We start from the raw sequence: 24372 nt of genomic DNA on the forward strand, positions 1-24372 counted from the left end.
CATTTCCAGAAGTATAAGCAAACACCCGATATTAATTTTAGTATCATAAAGTCGAATATTACCGTTATTCATTTCTCGAAAATAAAAACAAAATATCCGACATTTATAGCATCTTATGGAGTCGATTGTTAGCGCTGTTCATTTCCAAAAGTATAAAGGCAAACATCCGACTTTTCTTGGTGGCCCGATCGGTCCACCAAAATCTTCATACAGTTTGTATATGAAATTCTGGTGCCCGACGTGCGTTTTTTGATGGCCCCGGGCCACCGCTAGTATCGAGACCTGACGGTATACCTGGTAGGTACCTCCTAGCAACAGGGTTGGCGTCTCAATCTGGCAAGAAAAAATACGAATGTATCGAACTGCGGTACGAAACGCAATTTTAGGCGACGAGTATTATATCGTAAAAAAACAAAATAACCAACATACCAATACAGAAAATCGAATAAAAACAAAATCTCTGTGTTAGAAATCAGTTTCCAGAGACACTTTCACTCATTTTTTTTTCACACTGAAACACAACGTGTATAATGGCGCGACTTTTCTTTCTCACAACGCAACAGGGCGGCGTGTAGTTCTTTTGAAGGTCAAAGACAATAGTAGAGGTGCACGAGGCCGCTATCATTCTTCGTGAATGAATGGTTTCAGTATAACGCGTCTGCATTCTCGGACGCATTCCGGACGCCTTGAATAGAGGATTTTATAATCCCCATTCTCGGAATACGACGGAATGCCTCTATTCACAAGGCTGAGGGGAGTAACAATAGGGCATTCTCAGTGCAGGCAGAATGCGTGGACCGGGAATGAAGTAGAGTATGCCTGCATGCCGGACGCATTCTGGATTACCAGCGACTGGATGTCCGTCGCCACAGCATACACACATCACATTTTATTTTGCTTTCTGCTTAAATGTGCGTCATCATGCGTCCCGAGGAGTCCCTCTCTGAATGGCGACTGCTGTTTTTTAATGAATAGAAAGCGCTAAACTGTACTGGCAAACAAAGAAGAGAAGATTAATCATTATCTTACAATGTCTTAATGAAGCGTAAAGTTACTCTAAATACTACGGATTTGGAAGTAAAACGTGATTCGTTTTCTTCTCTTAAATGCGTTCTTTGAGACCTTCAGCAAATTGTGATAGTCCCTTACGTGCTACTAAGTAGGTTATAGCTCGTTATTCCGAAGGTTCGTTATTCCCGAATTTCATTTTCGGATTAACGAATCTCCGGAATAACGCCACAAATGTTCGGATTAACGAACGTCTAGATATAGGGAATTTGCGTATTTCGGATCAACGAACCTTCGGAATAACGAACCTTCAGAATAGCGAACCTTCTGAATTTTGAATTGATTTGATTTGATTCATTTCATTCTCATTTTCATTTTTTTCTTTCATTCCACAAAACATAACACAAAGTAAATCTCAAATTCAATCATAAGCATAATTATATACATTACAAAGTATAACAATCAATGGTAATCAACAAACTTGCAAAGATATTGCACACATACTGGAATTACAAAGTTATGTTTGAAGGATAAAAAAATGAGAACTGAGGGGTCCACTAAAAAGCATTGCTTGTAGATTGTGGACCACTCTAAAAATATCTTCAAAAATACTTGTTGTAAGTACAAGTACATGTACATAATACAGAAATAAGACAAAATGAAACAAAGAACAGAGACACAACAACATGGCATGACTAAACTGAGGGGGATACGATTGAAAGGAATACCCTTAGCAAAAAAAAAAAAAAAAAACACACACACACACACACACATTTAAGGGAAGAAGGGAAAGAAAGAAATAAAGAGAGTGCCTGCACGCTGGACAGAGAAACGGAAAAGGGGATTGTGGAAGTATTTCGGACAGCTGGTGACTGCACGCAGCTGTGGAAAAGTTAAGGATATAAAATGCCGAATTTCTTTATACACTTGTACTTTATAATGCCATTCTTTACTTCATAATGAATAACGAACAGCACCCACTAAGTACAGTTGTATTTAGTGGCAAGTATAGATACGAGGCCGATTGTAGTCATCATCATGAAGCATACTAACGTAGTATTTAATCTTCCAGCGCGCGTTGGTGCGTTGTTTGTAATTCTTGGTAAAACCATTGTTTTCAAAGAGAGAACATCATCTTGCTGATATAGATCTGCTCTACAAAGCTGTCACATTCATGACAGCAGTTTTAAATTCTGTATTAAACCTATGTCATTAAACTTTTCGTCTAAATTTCGTCTTTATATACACACTGATTAAATACGAAAAGGTTTAAAATGTTCATCAAAGAAGGGGGTCTGGACATTCACATGTTGGCATCAGTGACTGTTCATTCATCACGATTTATTTTTCTCTGTCCATTCACGAATCAACAGTATCATCATTCATCTAGTATTAAGACAAAAAAGTAATGTATATAGATAGGGAACATAACTGCATCACCAATAAAATGTTATTATCGATGTGTATCACAACATACCTTGGTACCAGCGCTCACACTCGTGTTCATTCGTTTGTTTTGGTTTTCATAAAATTCATTCTTTCCTATCTTGGTGGTACCTTATAAGCAGCCGTTGGGTTTGCAATTCCCTCGTCGATTGAACGTCGACGGACTCTTCGATAATTTTCAGCGTCGATTACTAACTTACCTTAACACCCACAGACACGCACGACAGCTTTCAAAGTCCCTTGGCTGTAAACTTGGAGAGGTGCTCACATGGACTGTTATCTCGGTGTCGTAACATGCCGAAACACAAATTCCCTATGCCTAGAGGTTCGTTAATCCGAAAATGAAAAAGGGTCTGTTAATCGGAACATTTTGTGGCGTTATTTCGAAGTTTCGTTATTTCGAAGGTTCGTTCATTCGAAAATTAAATAAGGTTCGACCGCATACAATCCGTTCGTGTTTTTCCCCTTATTTTTTTTTTCCTTTGCTGGTAATGAACATTTAGTTTTAACTTAACGAAGGTGAGGTGTATGTATTTTTCCCATCATTCATGGGAAGAGAAGAAGAGTGAAAGAGGGAGAAATGAAATCAGACGGAGGACACGTAGCTCAACAAGCTGTCTTTTACACCAGCATCAGTAATATCATTACCATCACTCAGATCATTTGGCCCTTTTCGTATCAAAATTAGGAACACGACCACCATCATCACTCGAGATAACACTTAAGCAAACTAATCACAAAGTACCAACAACCTCTCAGACAACAACACAAACACTACAAAATATCACACAGCACACCGAAGAGGCTGGGATCGAACTTCCTTCGAAATATGCAGTACTACAGCAAATTGGAGAAATCGCCGTTACGAAAATACATGTGCAGTAACCGAGACGGGTGCTGTTCGTTATTCCGAAGGTTCGCTATTCCGAAGGTTCGTTATTCCGAAGGGTCGTTAATCAGACGCAGACACGCAAATTCCCTATACCTAGAGGTTCGTTAATCCGAAAATGAAAAAGGTTCGTTAATCCGAAAGTTTGTGGCGTTATTCCGAAGGTTCGTTACTCCGAAGATTGGTTAATCCGAATCTGAAATTCGGAACAATGAACCTTCGGAATAACAAATCTTAGGAATAAAGAGCCTTCGGAATAACGAACCTTCGGAATAACGAGCTGTAACCAGAGAGACACCTGAAAGAATTTTTACATACCGGTACTTCGAAACAAAGGGAACGAATAAAGTGACATTAAACAAAAGAAATCGTACCAAACGAGGTATGAGAAACAGAGGAAATAAAACAATGAGTAAAGGCCCTCGCCGAAGTTTGCAGCAGCGAACACCACGCGAAAATTATACAAAGTCAACACGTGGCAACTCGCTATGACGAGATCTTGAGACAGACATATTTTGTTCTTTGTAATCTTTATCAGTACACAATAAACAATACAAAACAGAAAATGAATTCGTTGGGACCGGAGAAATTAGTTTGTTATATCGGGTATTATTTTGTTACATCAGGATCTCCTATGCCTAATCGAGTTTCCACGGGACACTGGAAACAAAGTTCGAACGCTTTTTCACATGCACAAAATACATGCAAGAACAATTATCGCAGGAGCAAATGTGTTATCATCCAGTTCATTCCCAAAAATCTTCTTTTTTTTCAATCACAAAATAATTGTCCCGAAACGAGAGAGTGCCACAGAACTTCTTTAGAGTTCTGTGGAGAGTGCCCGTCACCTTCTTCTGAGGGAATTGCTAGTAAGCCTGACCAGACGCAGTGCAATTCTATGCAGCGACAAGGGCTGGGTAGTTAGTGAATGAGTTGCCTCCTAATCCGTCTTTTGTTCGCACGAGGCGTGGCGTGGACATTCTGTTTTGAAATCGGCAAGCCGTAATTGTCTCTGATCAAAGTTACTCTGTACACTGTACTTGAAAGTCTGTGGTGTAGGGGGTCACTGAGACACCTTCCTTGCAAGACACAGTGCGATGCGTAAAAAAAAGACAGATTAGTGCTTGTTCATTAATTTTCTACGCCACCACGCCAATGTGCTGAATACGCATTGTATCACGTTATGTGCACCATCTTGTTGATGAACCCTATGAATTTGTTTATCAAATCGTTGCTGACCGTAAAAGAGAGGTGGAAAATATAAGTCACGAACTGCCAGCCGCATGACAGAAATGTACCAAGCAAGCAAACAAGCAAGCACCAGTGAATGCCGTTTACAAACGCAAAAACTTGAACTGTTAATAGCAAAATCGACTGAAATCGTGTTTAGACTAAGTAAGAAGCTAAAGGGCCTACTCGTACATTAATATTGCAGAGATCAGTTACTGAGGATGATTTAACAGAAAGAAAACTCGCCTTTTAAAATGCAAGGTAAAACTCGCTCCACATCACAATAGGGCAACGAGTAAGTTCAGATGTACATGTTTGTTGATTTACAGATCAGCAGTTGCGATCTTAACAAATTTAATTTGTAGAGGGAGACAAAGTGAAAAAACTCGCATCTGAACCTTCACCCCTCTGAATAATATCTTTCTTTCAATGCAAAATGTTTTGGGTATATTCAGTTATTGTTTACTATAAAACATAGTCATGTGTTATTTACAGGCTTTTTCATGTTATTTATTGGATTCTATACATCTTAACTATTCCACTTTCTTTCCCCCTGACTGATATCACAAAGTCTGCCATAACGATGTTCGCTAAACAGTTTACGTTCCATACGAAGAAATTATGTCTTTTAAACGAGGAAAAAACAAAAACAAAACAAAAAACAAAAACGAACGAATGTTGATAGCCAAATAACTTCACAGTTCGTAGGTGAAGTTCCTTCAAATTTTCCAAAGTAATACGTAGTTTTGAGCGTGAAATTGTCAGGATTTTGCTGTCTAACCCGGTAGTGGCTGCATCACATACTCGTAGTGAATTTGTGTGGGCAAACGAGGCCTTTCGTATATTTCTGTGAGTAACCAATCCCTTCCTGTACAATTTGTAGTTCAGTAAACATTTAAAATACTCAATTAAGTACACAATAATAAACTGTTCGATATTTCTACTAACGGTCAAAAGAAAGGCTATAATTAGAATCATGATCTTTGCGATGACAACTCATGAGCTAGTTCTTCGATCGATATTTCCAGGCTATTTACACGCGGTTTATTCCAGTGCGCGCATTCTTTCGTCTGGCACCTTGGGTCTGGCACCTGGTTTTGTGGAAATTTTCCACAAGGAGGGGAGAAGGGTGGGGTGTCAAGTTTCTCGTAAATGCCAGAGAGTGCCTACACAATCTCTTTGCTTCAGTTACTGTTGTGTTTTTCCCCTTTGCTGGTAATGAACTTCTAGATTTAACTTTACGAAGGTTGCTAGCACGTGGTTCTTTTTGTTGTGAGGTGTATGTATTTTTTTTTTTTTTTTGCACCATTCATGGGCCGGAAGGGAAAGAAGTATGTTCTGCAAGCTGTCTTACACTCGCATTAGTATAACTTATCATCACCATCACTCAGATCACTCAGCCTTTTTCTATAAACATTCAGAAACATGACCAACATCATCATCAATCAAAGATTATTCCTCCCGTCTATATTTCTTTTCTGAATTATCCTCCACTACTCGCTTTAATGATTAACAAAAAATCGTAACTGTTCGTTACTTTGAAAGTTTGCAATTTCCGAAGTCTCGTTATTCGAAAAAAAAAAATAAAAGCAACAACAAAACTGTGTTGCTGTTTTGAAGATTCGTCAATTCAAAAACGAAGGAAGGTTTGGTTTTCTAAATGCTGTTAATCCGAAAACAAAACAAATTTTTGACCACATTATTCGTTTTCAGATTAACGAACCGTATTTCCCATTTTCAGATTAACGAACCTTCGGAATGTCACAAAATGTTCGGATTAACAAACCCTACTACACTTTCAGATTACTATAGTAACAAACATGGAATTTGCGTTTTTCGGATACGGAAGAACGAACCATCGGAATATAAGTATATACACCTATCCGGTATCATCATACCTGACTCTTTTTGGAATAATAACCACCACGCAAAGAAATTAACAATGTCAAACTGAGAAACTGATTTCTTGCCTCAAAATTTTCCCTGATGCCGTCTATATATTTCTTTTCTGAATTACCCTTCCCCCTTTCCAGAATACACACATCACGCAAAAAAAAAATGAACGATATCAAACTGAGAATTTCACTTACTTGTATTTCTTGCCTCAAGATTTTCACTCCCTTCTATATTTATTTTCTGAATCACCCCCCCCCCCCATCCCCTAATCGACTGAAAAAAAAAAATAAACGTAGTTACAGTCATTCCGAAGGCTCGTAAATCCCAAATTGACGAACAAGGGGGGGGGGGGGGGAATCGTTTTTTGAAGAATCGTCGACTCGAAAACGAAACGGGGGTCGATATTAAATCGTTGTTAAACTCAAAAGATAAATGAGTAAATAAACAAATAGATAGATAAATAAATAAATACATAATAAATAAATAAATAAAATTTCGTGCCGGATTAAGAGTGTTCAGACTAAGGCACCTTCGGAATAATCCCACACACTGTTAGTTACTTAAAAGTTGATGCCTATTTAGGTGGTCAAATCTTACGTTTGAAATGAGAAAGTGGGAGCATTTGCAGACATTTTAAAAACATCCGACATTAACGTTTTAGCACAATAAAGAGCCGAAAGTTATCGTTAGTCATTTCCGATTGTAAGAGCAATCATGCAACATTTACTAGTATTTTAGCACCTTACGGAGCCGAATGTTACCGTTAATCATTTTCAAATGTAAAAGCAAACTACCGACATTCATTTTAGCATCTTAGGGAGCTGAATGTTATCCTTATTCATTTCCGAACGTGAAAGCAAACATCCGCTATCTATTTCAGCATCTAACTGAGCCGATTGATACAGTTAGTCATTTCCAAAATTAATGTAAAAGCAACAATCTCTTACTGTTTTAGCATCGTACGGAGCAGAATATTACTGATATTCATTTCCAAATTTAAAAGCAAACATCCGACATTTATTTATCATACGGAGCCGAATGTTATATGCTGCTGTCCACTTCCGAAAGTGAAATGAATCATCTGACAATATTATTTTAGCATCGTACGGAGCCGAAAAGTAGGGCCTACTGTTGTTCATTTTTAACGTCAAGGCAGATATCAGACATTTACTTTCCCATCAAACGCAGCTGAATGTTACTGTTATTCATTTCGAGATGTAAAAGCAAATATCCAACATTTATTTTAGCATCGTATGGAGCAGAATGTTACTTCTATTCACTTCCGAACGTAAAAGCAATCATCTGACATTTATTTCAGCATCTTCCGGAGCCGAATGTCATTGCTATTTACTTTCGAAAGTATAAGCAAACATCCGACATTCATTTGATCATAGTACGGAATTGAATATTATTGTTATTCATTTCCGAACGTCAAAGGGATCATTCGACATTTATTTTAGCATCTTCCGGAGCTGAATGTTATTGATATTTGTTTTCGAACATTAAAGCAAACATCCGGCATTTATTTCACCATCACACGGCGTTGAATATTATTGGTATTCATTTCCAAACGTCAAAGGGATCATTCAACATTTACTTTAGCATCTTCCAGAGCTGAATGTTATCGCTAATTTACTTTCGAACGTTAAATTAAACATCCAGCATTTATAGCATCTTCCGGAGCTGAATGTTATTGCTATTTACTTTCAAACATAAAAGTAAACATCAGACAGTTATTTTATCATCGTATACGGAGTTGAATATAATTGTTATTCATTTCCGAACGTCAAAGCAAACATCAAACATCAATTTTAATGAATCAATGTTACTGTTATTCATTTCGAAATTTAAAAAGCAGACATCCGACAATTATTTTAGCAACGTATGGAGCAGAATATTACTGCTATTCGCTTCCGAACGTAAAAGCAATCATTTGATAGTCATTTTAGCATCTTCTGGAGCCAAATGTTGCTATTTACTTTCGAAAGTAAAAGCAAACATGCGGCGTTTATTTATTATCATCGTACGGAGTTGAATATTATTGTTAATCATTTCCGAAAGTCAAAGCAAACATTCGACATTTATTTCAGCATCTTACGGAGCAAAATGTTATCCTTATGCATTTCCGATCGCAAAATCAAATATCTGACATCAATTTTAGCACCGTATGGAGCTGAATCTTACCGTTATTCATTTCCAAAAGTATAAACAAACATCCGACATTTATTTTAGTATCATACGAAATTACCATTATTCATTTCCAAAATTAAAATGAAACACCTGACATTAATTTTAGCATCTTGCGGAGCCGATTGTTGCCGCTGTTCATTTCCAAAAGTAAAGGCAAACATTCTGACTTTTTCCTACGGGAGAAATAGGACGACTTCGTAATACACTGTATTTAGTTCTTGAGTCACTTGACAGATAAAAAAAATCTCACCTCATGCATGCAAAATTTTACATGTATGGAGCTGCCTAATTAAGGCATACATTCGCGTTTAAGTGTAGACCTACATGTGTTTTCATAAACCCTCTTCGATCGCTACTTTCAAAGTGTTCCCCGTTCAGTGAGATCACACCCCATAATTACGTTTTGAACTCGTGGGTTGTTACAACGCCGTCATTACCGACCGCGAATTTAAACACACGCGAAAAAGTCGGCACCGATGGAAACCGCGAAAGTTTCTGTACGCGAAAGAAACCACTTTTACAGTAGCCAAACGAAACGCAAATCAACTCATAACCAATGTTGAGACAAAGGAAAGCGTCGGGACACGTCGCTCATCGTCGGGCTATCACGAACATCATTTGTAATCTGGAGAGGCGCGTCTGGACACGTCGCTCGCTATTCAATTTGAGCACTGGCCGTGACCATTCAGAAATCTCGCTACATCTCAAGCGCCATGTCCCGAAACGTCGGCGCTATTAAAACGAACACTTGCGTGAGCGGAGGTCACGCAACATAGAAAAAATCAACAGCTTCTTTCGAGGGTGTCGGCAAGTGTCAGCAAGCGTCGGCAAGCGTCGCGGTATCATCAAAATGATGGCGCGTACTGCTTTGACCGACGCTTAGCGACGGAGTGAAAACATACTGCGACGCACTTCATTGTTCTCGCAATATGTCCCCGTCGCTGAGTGTCGCTCTCCGTCGCTCGCAGTCCCTACTTTACCAGGTGCGCCTAAGCAGATTAGAAATGCAATGCAAAAACCGGAAAATGCACAGAAGCTCTAAAGCTATTGTGTGAAATTAGAATGCTGCCGTTTGTAAATTAGTCCCAGCACTCCATCATGGGTAGTGTTACTTGATGCAAAAAAGTCTAGACTTTGCTGTATAAAACTCTTAATACTCTTATGTTCATGGCACTACATGTACATATAAAAGCAACCTTGCCAAGTGGTCAGAATACTATGCCTTTGAAATCCGACATGAATGGACACAGTTTACTTCACTGTTCTCTCTCGAAGAGATTTTACACCACAAGAGGGCGTAGTCCAGAGTGGAGGCAGCCACGCAAGGGAGCTGCCATTTTGGCTTGTGGGCGAGGAATTTGCCTGGATCCTGTACAGTCATTGAACAGTAGATGGCAGCACCCTCCTTTACATGCACTTGACACAGTCAGCCCTTGCTGTTATATAGTTAAATCACGATATCATAATGCTCAAATGACATAATGTTGCTAATCTTGTTTGATTTTATGACGTCTTCATTCAAAGAGAATACAATACGGAACAAACGTCATAATGAGGAAGAAAGATTTGCGGTGACACCATGTGTATGTAGTCCTTAATCGGATCGCTGTTTGGCAGAAGAGCCTAGAAAGAGGAGAAACGAAGAGGGAAGCGACATATGGGGGTTGTGAGGAGGGCAGAAAGTGAAGAGTGGGAGACAGTAATGGGCTAGAGATTGAAGTTGCACTAGTGGAGACGGTAGAGAAAGGAACACAGAGAGTGGTAAGGAAGAATAGTGTGAGAATCAAGTAGGATGTTCGGACATCGTTAGAAGGGGAAAGATGAAATAGAAGGGAAGAGGAAGAGGAAGGAGTTGAATGTTGGAGAATCATGGAGATAGGAGAGAGCAGTAAAGATTCATCAAACCAAGAGAAGAAAAAACGAAGTCGGCGAACAGTGTGACTATGGAATGCGGAATCAATGGAGAAAGGACGAATAATCCCTCGAAGGAAGGGTAAGTAGAGGAGAGATGAGAATATGTTGATAGAAGGGAGATAGAGAGAGAGAGAGAGAGAGGGGCGGGGGGGGGGGGGGACAAAGAAAAGAAGTAGAAAAGAACAAATTGAAATTCAATACGTAAATCAGAGGGAGCTAGTATGGATCCTAGAATGAAATGCTGCTGAGAGGGAGAAAAAATGGAAGGGAAAATTGATGACAGTTAAGTCCTGAAAAGGTTCCTGTGGGAGAAAAGCAAAAATAAGAAATCAAAATGAGGTTAAAGTGTAGACCTGAGGAGAGAAGACAAGAGAAATAACCTGTGGAGAAATGTGTAAATTAAGTAGTGGTCCTGAAAAGGACCGTTGGGTTGTATGGAAGGAAGAAATAAGACAAAAAGAAGAAAGAAGAGAAGAGAACAGAAAAGAAAAGAAAAGATAAGTAGTGTAGAAACAGACAAAAGTGTAAGAGAGAGAGAGAGAGAGGAAAGAGAAATGAAACACTGAGTAAAGGTGCTAGTGAAAGTAGCTCAAGAAATCTAGTTATAAGAATAACTAGGAGAACCGAGGAACTTGACGTTTCGGGCAGATTGACTGTCCTTCGTCAGAAGTGAAGCGTGATCGGAGAAGAGGCGGGCTATATATGGAGAATGCGGACCTAGAAGGAAGTGGTCGGTTGAGGCGGGCTCGCAGGCGAGCTGAGCGTCGGCTGTTGGTGGAGTGTTGCGGTCGTTGATGCGTTCTATTGTTCTCGGAGTGTGTTGATGGCGGAGTATATCTGTGAGAGCTAACTTGGCTGTTAGTAGGTCGTGGCCGGAGATTGGAGTCCGGGTTAGTGGTTGGGGTGGACGCCGGTGGTGTGGATGACTTGTGTCGGTGAGGGCGTCTTCTCGAACCAGCGATAGGTGTGGTCGTGAGTGGGAGGCGCGGTTGACGTCGTGGGCGCTGTTGTGAAGAGGTGGGGGAAGAGATATGAGAGGAAGAAGTAGAGGGGGGAATGTGCTGTGGAGAGAGTGTGTTGTTGTTGTCATTGTTGGTGTTCGATGGTTTGTTGATGAGAGGGAGCCAGATGTTGTTGATGTGGAGTCCAGTATCCTGTGTAACAGTGTCGTGTGTGTGAATTTCTATGGCTTCTCTGATGCGTCGTGTGTTCCAGTTTTTGATGGATGTGATGAGTTTGCTGTCTTCCCAGTTGATGCGATGTTCCGACTGTTGAGCGTGTTTCACGATGGCTGACTTTTCCCATTCCGAACGTCTGTAGCATGTTTTGTGTTCTTTCAGTCTGGTCTCTAGCGATCTCCCTGTTTCACCTATGTAGACTTTGCCGCATTCGCAAGGGATACGGTAGACACCTGGTTGTTTGTGTTTGGGGTGCTTGTCTTTGTGTGAGTGCAATGAATTGTGAAGTTTGTTGGAAGATGTATGACGGACCTGGATGTTGGCGGACTTGAAGATGCGTTGTAGTTTGTGCGAGGTGGCGCCGAGGTAGGGAAGATTTACAGTTGTGATGGGCTGTTCCTTGGCTGCTTGGTTGGGATGAGAAGGTGCCTGAGTGTTGATTTTGTGCTTGGGGTATTGGTTGATAGTGGTGAGTGTGTCTGTGATATGTTCGAGTTCTTGTCGAAGATGTTCTTTGTCGCTGATTTGATGAGCACGTCGGACGAGAGCGTTCGGTACTGACTGGCGGACTGCTGGATGATGGAAGGAGCGGTAGTGAAGATATCTGTCAGTGTGAGTGGGTTTGCGGTAGACCTGGTGAGAGAAAGTGCCAGCGTTGGTCTTTGTGACGAGAACATCGAGGAAGGGGAGAGAATGATTGTGTTCCGTTTCCACTGTGAATGAGATGTTGGAGTGTTGTTCGTTGAGGTGTGAGAGGAAGTCGTCCAGTTGATCTGCTTGGTGTGGCCAGATGGTGAAGATGTCGTCGACATACCGGAGCCAGAGTGAAGGTTTGTGTTGTGCTGTGGCTAGTGCGTGGCTTTCGAAATGTTCCATGTAGATGTTGGCAATGATCGGTGAGAGGGGGGAGCCCATGGCTGCGCCTTGTTTCTGTTTGTAGTGTGTGTCCCTCCATCGGAAGGAGGTAGAATTGAGACATGTGAGGAGGAGGTCGTGTATCTGTTGTGGTGTGAGTTGTGTTCTGGAAGAAAGAGAAGGGTCATCGGTGAGACGTTGTTTGATGATGTCACAGGCTTCGTTGACAGGAACGCTGGTGAAGAGTGATTCTACATCAAAGCTGACGAGGGTGTCTGTAGGGTTGATGGTGGTTTGAGAGAGAATGTCAATGAAGTGTTTGGAATTGTTAATGTGGTGTTCTGTGTTGCCAACGAGTGGCTGTAGAATGTCTGACAGGTGTTTGGCTGTTTCGTAGCAGGGGGAACCTCGTGTAGAAATGATGGGGCGGAGAGGCACTGATGGCTTGTGAATTTTGGGTTGCCCGAAGAGGATGGGACATCTGCTGGAAGAGGCACGGAGTCTGAAATAAAGCTGTTGAGGAAGGGCATTGGATCGATGAAGTTCGAGGAGCTTGGCGTTGAGTTTCCTCTCGGTGGCAGGAGTCGGGTCACGTTTCAGTTCGGTGTATGTGGGGGTGTGGAGGATGTCTTGTATCTTTTGTTCGTATTGTGTTTTGTCCATGACGACCGTGGCGTTGCCTTTGTCTGCTTGAATGATATGGATGGATGCGTTGCTTTGTAGAGTCTTCACCGCTGTTCGTTCTTCTTTGTTGAGGTTGGGCTGCGGTGGCTTGGCTGTGGAGAGAGCTTGAGTAACAAGGAGTCGAATGTTGTCGGCTGCGGCTTTGTTCAGGTATCTGAGCTTGGGTTCCGTTTGTTGTATGATTTCTGTGAAAGGAATCTTCTTGGGTGGTGTTGCGAAGTTAAGCCCTAGGGATAACACGTTGTGTTCGGCTTGTGTGAGGTTGTGCTGGCTTAAATTGACAACGGTGTTACGGGCGGCGGGCGGCTTGTCTCGTGTGTATGTACGGGTATGGCTGTTATGTAGTGTGTTGAACTTTCGTATCTGCTTGTCTCTGGTGTGGAGAAATGTGGTCCTTGCTGTGTGAGAGTTGAAGGTCTGTATCTTCTGGAGGTCAGCAGGATGTAGTGTTAGTGACAAGTGTGTTTGTGAGGTGTTGATTTGTTGATCGATTGTGTGAAGTTCTTGTCGAGTATGGGCTATGCGTTCTCTGGTGAGGGAGAGGCCGGCTTGGTGAAGAATACGTCGAGCACGTGGAGTATGTATGGTTGATTTCAGCTGTAGACCAGGAGGGATGATACTGTGATCTCGGCATCTTTTCAGAAAGGTGAGATGATTGGAGAGTTTAGATTGTTTGACTAGGTTCCGTTGAAGTAGGCGAGAAGATCGTTGAGTTTGCTCCCCGTAGAGCTCGGTTATGTGTTGTTTGAAGGTTTGCATGGTGAAGTAAATGAGGAAGAAAGATTTGCGGTGACACCATGTGTATGTAGTCCTTAATCGGATCGCTGTTTGGCAGAAGAGCCTAGAAAGAGGAGAAACGAAGAGGGAAGCGACATATGGGGGTTGTGAGGAGGGCAGAAAGTGAAGAGTGGGAGACAGTAATGGGCTAGAGATTGAAGTTGCACTAGTGGAGACGGTAGAGAAAGGAACACAGAGAGTGGTAAGGAAGAATAGTGTGAGAATCAAGTAGGATGCTCGGACGATCTTTGTCACTAACACTACATCCTGCTGACCTCCAGAAGATACAGACCTTCAACTCTCACACAGCAAGGACCACATTTCTCCACACCAGAGACAAGCAGATACGAAAGTTCAACACACTACATAACAGCCATACCCGTACATACACACGAGACAAGCCGCCCGCCGCCCGTAACACCGTTGTCAATTTAAGCCAGCACAACCTCACACAAGCCGAACACAACGTGTTATCCCTAGGGCTTAACTTCGCAACACCACCCAAGAAGATTCCTTTCACAGAAATCATACAACAAACGGAACCCAAGCTCAGATACCTGAACAAAGCCGCAGCCGACAACATTCGACTCCTTGTTACTCAAGCTCTCTCCACAGCCAAGCCACCGCAGCCCAACCTCAACAAAGAAGAACGAACAGCGGTGAAGACTCTACAAAGCAACGCATCCATCCATATCATTCAAGCAGACAAAGGCAACGCCACGGTCGTCATGGACAAAACACAATACGAACAGGAAAGATACAAGACATCCTCCACACCCCCACATACACCGAACTGAAACGTGACCCGACTCCTGCCACCGAGAGGAAACTCAACGCCAAGCTCCTCGAACTTCATCGATCCAATGCCCTTCCTCAACAGCTTTATTTCAGACTCCGTGCCTCTTCCAGCAGATGTCCCATCCTCTTCGGGCAACCCAAAATTCACAAGCCATCAGTGCCTCTCCGCCCCATCATTTCTACACGAGGTTCCCCCTGCTACGAAACAGCCAAACACCTGTCAGACATTCTACAGCCACTCGTTGGCAACACAGAACACCACATTAACAATTCCAAACACTTCATTGACATTCTCTCTCAAACCACCATCAACCCTACAGACACCCTCGTCAGCTTTGATGTAGAATCACTCTTCACCAGCGTTCCTGTCAACGAAGCCTGTGACATCATCAAACAACGTCTCACCGATGACCCTTCTCTTTCTTCCAGAACACAACTCACACCACAACAGATACACGACCTCCTCCTCACATGTCTCAATTCTACCTCCTTCCGATGGAGGGACACACACTACAAACAGAAACAAGGCGCAGCCATGGGCTCCCCCCTCTCACCGATCATTGCCAACATCTACATGGAACATTTCGAAAGCCACGCACTAGCCACAGCACAACACAAACCTTCACTCTGGCTCCGGTATGTCGACGACATCTTCACCATCTGGCCACACCAAGCAGATCAACTGGACGACTTCCTCTCACACCTCAACGAACAACACTCCAACATCTCATTCACAGTGGAAACGGAACACAATCATTCTCTCCCCTTCCTCGATGTTCTCGTCACAAAGACCAACGCTGGCACTTTCTCTCACCAGGTCTACCGCAAACCCACTCACACTGACAGATATCTTCACTACCGCTCCTTCCATCATCCAGCAGTCCGCCAGTCAGTACCGAACGCTCTCGTCCGACGTGCTCATCAAATCAGCGACAAAGAACATCTTCGACAAGAACTCGAACATATCACAGACACACTCACCACTATCAACCAATACCCCAAGCACAAAATCAACACTCAGGCACCTTCTCATCCCAACCAAGCAGCCAAGGAACAGCCCATCACAACTGTAAATCTTCCCTACCTCGGCGCCACCTCGCACAAACTACAACGCATCTTCAAGTCCGCCAACATCCAGGTCCGTCATACATCTTCCAACAAACTTCACAATTCATTGCACTCACACAAAGACAAGCACCCCAAACACAAACAACCAGGTGTCTACCGTATCCCTTGCGAATGCGGCAAAGTCTACATAGGTGAAACAGGGAGATCGCTAGAGACCAGACTGAAAGAACACAAAACATGCTACAGACGTTCGGAATGGGAAAAGTCAGCCATCGTGAAACACGCTCAACAGTCGGAACATCGCATCAACTGGGAAGACAGCAAACTCATCACATCCATCAAAAACTGGAACACACGACGCATCAGAGAAGCCATAGAAATTCACACACACGACACTGTTACACAGGATACTGGACTCCACATCAACAACATCTGGCTCCCTCTCATCAACAAACCATCGAACACCAACAATGACAACAACAACACACTCTCTCCACAGCACATTCCCCCCTCTACTTCTTCCTCTCATATCTCTTCCCCCACCTCTTCACAACAGCGCCCACGACGTCAACCGCGCCTCCCACTCACGACCACACCTATCGCTGGTTCGAGAAGACGCCCTCACCGACACAAGTCATCCACACCACCGGCGTCCACCCCAACCACTAACCCGGACTCCAATCTCCGGCCACGACCTACTAACAGCCAAGTTAGCTCTCACAGATATACTCCGCCATCAACACACTCCGAGAACAATAGAACGCATCAACGACCGCAACACTCCACCAACAGCCGACGCTCAGCTCGCCTGCGAGCCCGCCTCAACCGACCACTTCCTTCTAGGTCCGCATTCTCCATATATAGCCCGCCTCTTCTCCGATCACGCTTCACTTCTGACGAAGGACAGTCAATCTGCCCGAAACGTCAAGTTCCTCGGTTCTCCTAGTTATTCTTATAACTAGATTTCTTGAGCTACTTTCACTAGCACCTTTACTCAGTGTTTCATTTCTCTTTCCTCTCTCTCTCTCTCTCTTACACTTTTGTCTGTTTCTACACTACTTATCTTTTCTTTTCTTTTCTGTTCTCTTCTCTTCTTTCTTCTTTTTGTCTTATTTCTTCCTTCCATACAACCCAACGGTCCTTTTCAGGACCACTACTTAATTTACACATTTCTCCACAGGTTATTTCTCTTGTCTTCTCTCCTCAGGTCTACACTTTAACCTCATTTTGATTTCTTATTTTTGCTTTTCTCCCACAGGAACCTTTTCAGGACTTAACTGTCATCAATTTTCCCTTCCATTTTTTCTCCCTCTCAGCAGCATTTCATTCTAGGATCCATACTAGCTCCCTCTGATTTACGTATTGAATTTCAATTTGTTCTTTTCTACTTCTTTTCTTTGTCCCCCCCCCCCCCCGCCCCTCTCTCTCTCTCTCTCTCTATCTCCCTTCTATCAACATATTCTCATCTCTCCTCTACTTACCCTTCCTTCGAGGGATTATTCGTCCTTTCTCCATTGATTCCGCATTCCATAGTCACACTGTTCGCCGACTTCGTTTTTTCTTCTCTTGGTTTGATGAATCTTTACTGCTCTCTCCTATCTCCATGATTCTCCAACATTCAACTCCTTCCTCTTCCTCTTCCCTTCTATTTCATCTTTCCCCTTCTAACGATGTCCGAACATCCTACTTGATTCTCACACTATTCTTCCTTACCACTCTCTGTGTTCCTTTCTCTACCGTCTCCACTAGTGCAACTTCAATCTCTAGCCCATTACTGTCTCCCACTCTTCACTTTCTGCCCTCCTCACAACCCCCATATGTCGCTTCCCTCTTCGTTTCTCCTCTTTCTAGGCTCTTCTGCCAAACAGCGATCCGATTAAGGACTACATACACATGGTGTCACCGCAAATCTTTCTTCCTCATTTACTTCACCATGCAAACCTTCAAACAACACAAAACGTCATAATGCTCAAGCTATCTCTTAGTCTACACTCAAGTTCCCATTGTTCATTTTGTGAATCACAAAAAAAGTCTTGCCTGTTAGGAAATAGTCTAGATAATGTGATATTATTGTAGAAACTAATATTTAGGTAATAAAACACATCGCATTTCTGAAAAAAATGTTACAAAAAAATATATAATTCCTCATATGATATGATAAGATATGACTTGACCGTAGACTGCGATCAATGCCCGGATCAGTGTGTGCGCTCCCTTCTCAGTTTTGTATGTTTCATTTGTATGCACACATCTGGTTACTGTAGTAACCTTATAAAATCTCTTTGGTTTATGTGTGTTTCTCTTTCCATCCCTCATACAAACCAGAACTCCATCCGGCACAATCTATCCTTAAATCGGTACTTCATCAAGGTCCCTCGGTCACAGGAGGAGCCCGGGAAGGGGTCCTTCTGGCGCCTGGACCCTGGTTCCGAGGCCAAGCTGATGGACCAGGCGTACAGGAGAAGGAGGCAACGGGGTGTGCCCTGCTTCCGGACTCCGTTTGGAGGAGTGTCGTCCAGGTAAGACACCTTGGCTGAAAACGGTGCATGGCTTTGTGTCAAGAAAACTGTAGAACAGAACATTTCTGTGTGCATGAAACTGTTCTGAGTTTTGCCAGGAGCCAAGATTCATGGGAGTGAGATGTTTGAAATGTAAAATGTAAAAGTTTCATGGGTATGATAACAAACATCAAAAGGCAGTGATCAACAGTCTCCCTTATACTGCCCTGTCGGGAGTCTTGCACTGAATTATAGTAAAGGTTGTGGTTATTAAAGTTAGAGGGCAATTTTCATTGTGACATGAAAGGTACAGTGTACCATTGGGAGCAGTGATTTTAAAAATGTTTGAGTATTATTGTTTGATGCATATGTGGAGGTCAATTGTATCACAAAACATCCTAGCATATAAAATTTTTTTGCAATTAAGCCTAAAATATAAGGAGATCTCACTTTTTTTCTCACTATACCATAACTGTAGACGGTTAAATCTAGAAACAATTTTATTGTAACTGTTGTTTACTTACTGTATATAACAATAATTAACATTGATTATCCTGATTAAAATTTTACATTGGTTGTTTCTATCCCTAACTTTCATTTCAGGGCAATTTTGAAGCACTAAAGCTGGGTTTTTGTTTTATCTGCAAATGGTAAATTATGCCTTTAATGTGACAATTGATTTCTGTATCCTCTGTTGCCTTTGGCTGTTGATTAGGAGTGTGCCTCATACATTTGATCACACTGGGATAGGAGCTTCTATTGTGTAGCCGTCAGTAAGGGCATTTAAAAGAGAGAGACTTTATTTTCCCCCTTCTGTTCTAATAGTAGGTCGGCGCCCTCGTCCCCAACACACGTGACACAGTTCAGCGGAACTTTCACCCCAGAGAGCTTATCCAGGGAAGGTTCACCGGCTCCGCCAAACAACGCCAACACTGCTAGTAATGATAGTCAGGACCACACTCCTCTGGACCACCAGCGCTTCACACAGGCGGTGCAGGAGGTAAGGCCGCCCCCCTTCCCCCCTTCTCCTTGCATTTAGTCGCACCTCCAGCTCTCTTTTCTCGTGGCAGGAGAAGGCACAGTTATGGAATTAAACATTTTGATTGCAAGATGAGATAACTACAGCTGCTAAAAAGAAAGACAATAAGAAAAATGTAGGCTACTAAATTATAACCTCAAGAATTAACCTTATTACATATCAAGTGAGGTATCACTGGAAATGTTTTATTTTGCTCTATCTGATGATAAACGTATTTTAAAATCTATTTTCTTCAATACGATCCGAGTTGATAAAAACTTCATTGGACTCAATGCGAGTAGTGCTGGCAGCTTTTGTTTTTAAATTTTCAGCACTGTGCGAGATCCTGATCCAGCTCCCGGTTTGCATCGTATTTACAATTACTGCTCTTTCTTGTTTTGAGACTGATGATGTAAGAATTTTGAAGCGGAAAAAATGACTGTAGAAATCTGTGATACGGCTCTCTTGTGCCAAGTTGTAGTGAGCTAAAAGAAACAGCAGAAATCTCCTTTTTGTGCTTGTCTTGATCTTGTATACTTATTCTCTTTAACTTGATATTTGGTAATGTGTTCATTTCTCTAGCAGGTGAAAGTGAGCCTGGTCAGCCCTGGTTCGCCCATCACCACGACGACTGCTGGCCAGGCCAGTAGCCATGCTGTTCAGATGGCCGCGCTCCCGCAGGGCGGAGGAATTGTGCCGCTCCCTCCCAATGCCCTGCCCACCTCCATCCCGCAGCCAGGAGTAGGGGTCATGGGAGCCCACCACCGCCTCCCACAGATGGCCTCTGTCATCACCTCCTCCAAGACGGTGGGCGCGGTGCAGCCGTCGCTTAGCAACGGTCACGTCACCACCGCCGCACTGCCGAACCAGGCAATGGACGTGTCATCTTCTGGCGGGGAGAAGAATGAAGCGGATGCTAAAGGTGAAGGTGAGACTTGGTCTCATATTGTGCTGCAGAGTGAGATTTTGGTCTGCCATGGACACAAAAAGGAGTTGACTCACTGTAGAAAATGGCAACTCGTGTCCCAAAACTGGGAGCTTGTACAGCATGACTTTGTCTCTTAATATTTCATTTCTGGATAGAGTTATACTTTGTATTTAATCTTTCAAAGCTGAATGTATTATTGGCTATTTTTTAATATATCTTCAATTTACATGAAAAAGAAAATGTTCCTTGTGAATTCTTATCAGCCTTTGATTGCCCGTAGACTACATTAAATGTACAGAGGATGTCAGAGCAGCTGTGTTAGTTGGAAAGATGAGCAAGAAATGGCCTTCTTTGAGCAAAATATTTTTTGTGTTCAGTAAAGACACTAAGCAACCTCAGAAATGTTATTTGTCACCAGTCCAGTAATGTCTTCTGTTAATATTTGAGTAAAGACGCTAGAACCTTATATTAAATGGGTTAGTCAAATGCTGGTTAGTGATTGGCTAAACACAGTCACGTGATGGAGGCACATTGGTTATGTTTGCCCATGGGCAGAACATTTTTGTAATGTTCTCCCATGGGAAAACATTTTCATGTAACAAATGACAAACGATTGAACGATCATATTTGTCACGCAATCAATGGGATAAACAGATGATGGTATTTGACTAACCCATATAATATAACAGATGATGACTTTTGTTGTCGGGAACATGTACCAAACCTTCCACCCTCAGGGTTTGAAATGCTATTTCGGGAGGCTATAAGTCCCTCGACTTCGTCTCAGGACTTATAACCTCCCTCAATAGCATTTCAAACCCTTTGGGTGGAACATTCAGTATGTTCCCTCCCCCGCCAGTTATCATCTACATAATGTAAAGTGTGACGCGGATGTGTCAAGAAGGTTAAATGACGGCCATGTGTGAGTATACCTGCCATATGTCTTTGCCTCTGATTATTACATAGTGTTCTCATTCTCATTCCAATGATACTGCAGAAAAAGCATCAAATAACCTTGCACCTGGCCAAGCTGGAGGGGCTACTATTATGGTGACTCAAACTCACCTCAAGGCCGCCCTCCCCTCCTCATCTGCCATCATCTCCCCTCAAACCGCGGATGGTCACCACGTCGTCACGGTAGCAGGGACCTTCCTGCCTCCTGCCACCCACTATCGGCCCCCGCCCCAGCTCCCCGTCATCGCCAACAGTCAGAACCCCAACGCCGGCCCCGCCCAGGGGTCTGGCCAGGCCACCACATCCTCGCCCCTCGTCATGCTGGCGACCACCTCGGCGGCCGCTCAGCAGGTTGCCGGGAGTTACCTACCGGGCCACATGAAGCGGCCGCTGGATGGCATCAAGGAGGAAGCAGATGGGCAAGATGGGGTCGAGAGCAAACGGGTCAAAGCAGACCAGGAAGGCTGAGGCAGGGAGACAAGGCATCCACCACCACCATTACCATCACCATTATCACCATCATCATCATCATCACTCAGAATATTGCAATGTCCAGAGGGTATTTCATGGCAAGAGATCGGCTCCACACCCAGGCACTCATAGTCACCAGTCTGCTGCTAAACTCAGAGAAAAATTAGTCCCAGTTTTGAGTCGTAAATCTGGCATATAGTACTCTAGTCCCGGATGTAACCTTCATAAAATTTGGCCCGTGAACATGTCGTATACAATTTGTTTCCTGTTTTTGCTGAATTTCAGTCAGTATGCCCTACAGGTTTCATGGCCTCCCACAAATTCACCTTCTTGCCAATCATGTTTAAGAAGCACAGAACTATAGGAGTGTGTCATAACTGACTTTAACTCCTTACTTGTGACTCTGATTTGATCCTGATTTCAATTTTGAAATTGTTTCGGTCAAGCTTGATCCAGACCTCTTTAATAGAATATTACACCACAACTCCTGCACCTCCTGTGTCTAGAATTGGATGAGGGAATTACCTAGAGGGGAAAAAAAAGCTTTTCAGAAACTTCACAACAATCCAGCTGAAAGTTCAGGTATATCAACTTACCACAGAAGTATATTTTGTTGATACATGTAGTAGACTTTAAAATCTTGTGCAGGGCCTGTGTGATGTGTGATACAGTGTTTGTCAGGGGAAAGGGAGCTTTACAGGGATACAACAGAAGGCTGCCGTAGTGGTGTACAGTCTGCCTTTGACCCTGTTCACTGTAGAAATATTTCCTATGATCTGAGTGATAGTGGTGCATTTTGTGAACGTTTTGGTTGAAAGCCGTTTGTGTCTCGTCACTTCAACATTGGTATAAAGACTGTGTGAGGTGCTGTCACAGTCTTTGTTTCACATCGTGATATTGTGTGGTCACACTCGTTCAAAGTCTTATATGCAACTTTACTCATCTTTTCTTTATCCACATGTGCATCGATATCAGTGAAGATGTTTAAAAAAATGATTTATTTATGGCAATTTTTTTTTTTTCATTTCACAAGGAGGGTTGGGTGGGCAGGGGTGGATAATGATTGCTTGGAGCTAGTGAAAAATTAATGAAATTAGCGAAAATTGTACTGCAAGTTTGAGCTGATCTGTAAAATCAAACATAGCATATTGTAAGAGTAAATTGTATTTGCTGGAATGCTTTCTGAGCTCGCCATTAGTTCTCCGTCCCCACATGAGCAGGAAATGTGGCTGACTGCAGTCAGAAAGTCTCTTGCACAGACCGGACATCCTCGAGGCAGAGGCTGACCGTTGCCGGCTGCTCTAAGGAAGGCTTGATAGTAGTGAGAGAGTGTTGCCTTAGTCTGCAAGCTTGAAGCCGGTATCCTCAATCTAACCGCTCCCTCTGGCCCAAGCAGGTCTTTCCCTATCCATCCCTCGTATACAGGTGCGTGGTTCAAATCCCGCTGTCGGCAGTGTTCTCTCAGGCTTTGAACCTGTCCGACTCCGGGAAGACCTGGTAGGAAGGGCTGCTCCATGCGACAGTTGGATAGCTGAAAGGAAACGGAGAGGATAGTGGATCTTTTGAAAGACTTAACTGGCTTCAGGTGCCACCTCAGTGGAATGGAATAATCAGGCTTGCATTATTACAAAGGCTAGTGGCTTGCTTACTGTCAAATTTCTATTTCGTACTGCAGATTGCTTCCAATCAGATATCAAGGAATGTAGAGCAAGAAAAGAAAAAAAATTGTGAGACATGAAGGCGCTGAAGCATCTGCAGTTTAACCATGATTATATTAAGGAGGCATGGAGATGTAGATTATTCATTCGGTGCTTGGCATGGATGCTTTGCTCATTATTATGATTTTTTTAATGATGATACTTTGTGACATAGGAAAGCTTTAAAAACAGATGTAATATAGTGACAGGACATACAACAATTGCCAGTACATGTGAGTGGGCTGTACGCATAATGGTATATCTTGATGGCAAACGGGCTTTGTAATATGACTGTAAATTCTCAAAAATGCATCAGCTAATTTCTGCGGTGGATGATGTATCAAATTTTGCAGTAGTGAATGTATGGTGCAAGTGTTTTTGCACACAAGATAACCTTTTTTTTATGTGTTGTATGATTTTATTTGTTTGTTATTAGTGTTCTTCATCATTCAGTATTTAAAGTATGATGTCTTTTCAGTAGGCGGGGGGGGGGGGGGGGGGGAGAAATGGAGGGATATTGAATGTTGGTTGCCACGGTGACATTCTGTGTCAGATGATCTGTTGGTAGGAAGCCAATTGGCTGAATCTTGTAATCGTTGGTAAGGTTAGGTTCTTGTAATTGTGGGTAAGGTTAGATACATGTATGTCAGGCACATGACTGGACACTACAAAGGCTTGTGGTTCTTGGCAGAAAGAGCTTTGGTTGTGCTGTAGGAGGAACTCAAAGTTGGAATATTGTGGTTGAATGTTGCTTAGTGTTTGTGTTGCTGTTTTGATGCTTGGTCTGATATCCCATTCATACCGCTCCCTTCTGTCCAATATTAAGGCAGAACGTAACGCGAAAACACATCAAATTCAAACGTGAGAATTATA

The 24372-nt window shown here is 42.7% G+C and overlaps 1 protein-coding gene across 3 annotated transcripts in view; it reads left to right on the forward strand.

Moving 5' to 3' along the window:
- LOC139730849 (forkhead box protein K2-like) overlaps nt 1-23952 on the forward strand; it is a 49550-nt gene extending 25598 nt beyond the window's left edge. Inside the window, exons 4-7 of one of the 3 annotated variants that reach the window (XM_071641722.1) lie at nt 18259-18452; nt 19257-19431; nt 20032-20377; nt 21375-23950. In XM_071641722.1, the coding sequence (XP_071497823.1) occupies nt 18259-18452; nt 19257-19431; nt 20032-20377; nt 21375-21799 (1140 nt within the window). In that variant the 3' untranslated portion in view covers nt 21800-23950. Of the gene's footprint in view, nt 1-18258; nt 18453-19256; nt 19432-20031; nt 20378-21374 lie in introns of all 3 variants that reach the window. The other 2 variants (XM_071641720.1, XM_071641721.1) reach the window with 2 other exon arrangements.
- The last annotated feature ends 420 nt before the right edge of the window (nt 23953-24372 follow it).

This window comes from Diadema antillarum, unplaced genomic scaffold (assembly GCF_040938485.1).
Source record: "Diadema antillarum isolate AM-2024a unplaced genomic scaffold, OU_Dant_1.0 seq00000339_RagTag, whole genome shotgun sequence".
Lineage (NCBI taxonomy): Eukaryota > Metazoa > Echinodermata > Echinoidea > Diadematoida > Diadematidae > Diadema > Diadema antillarum.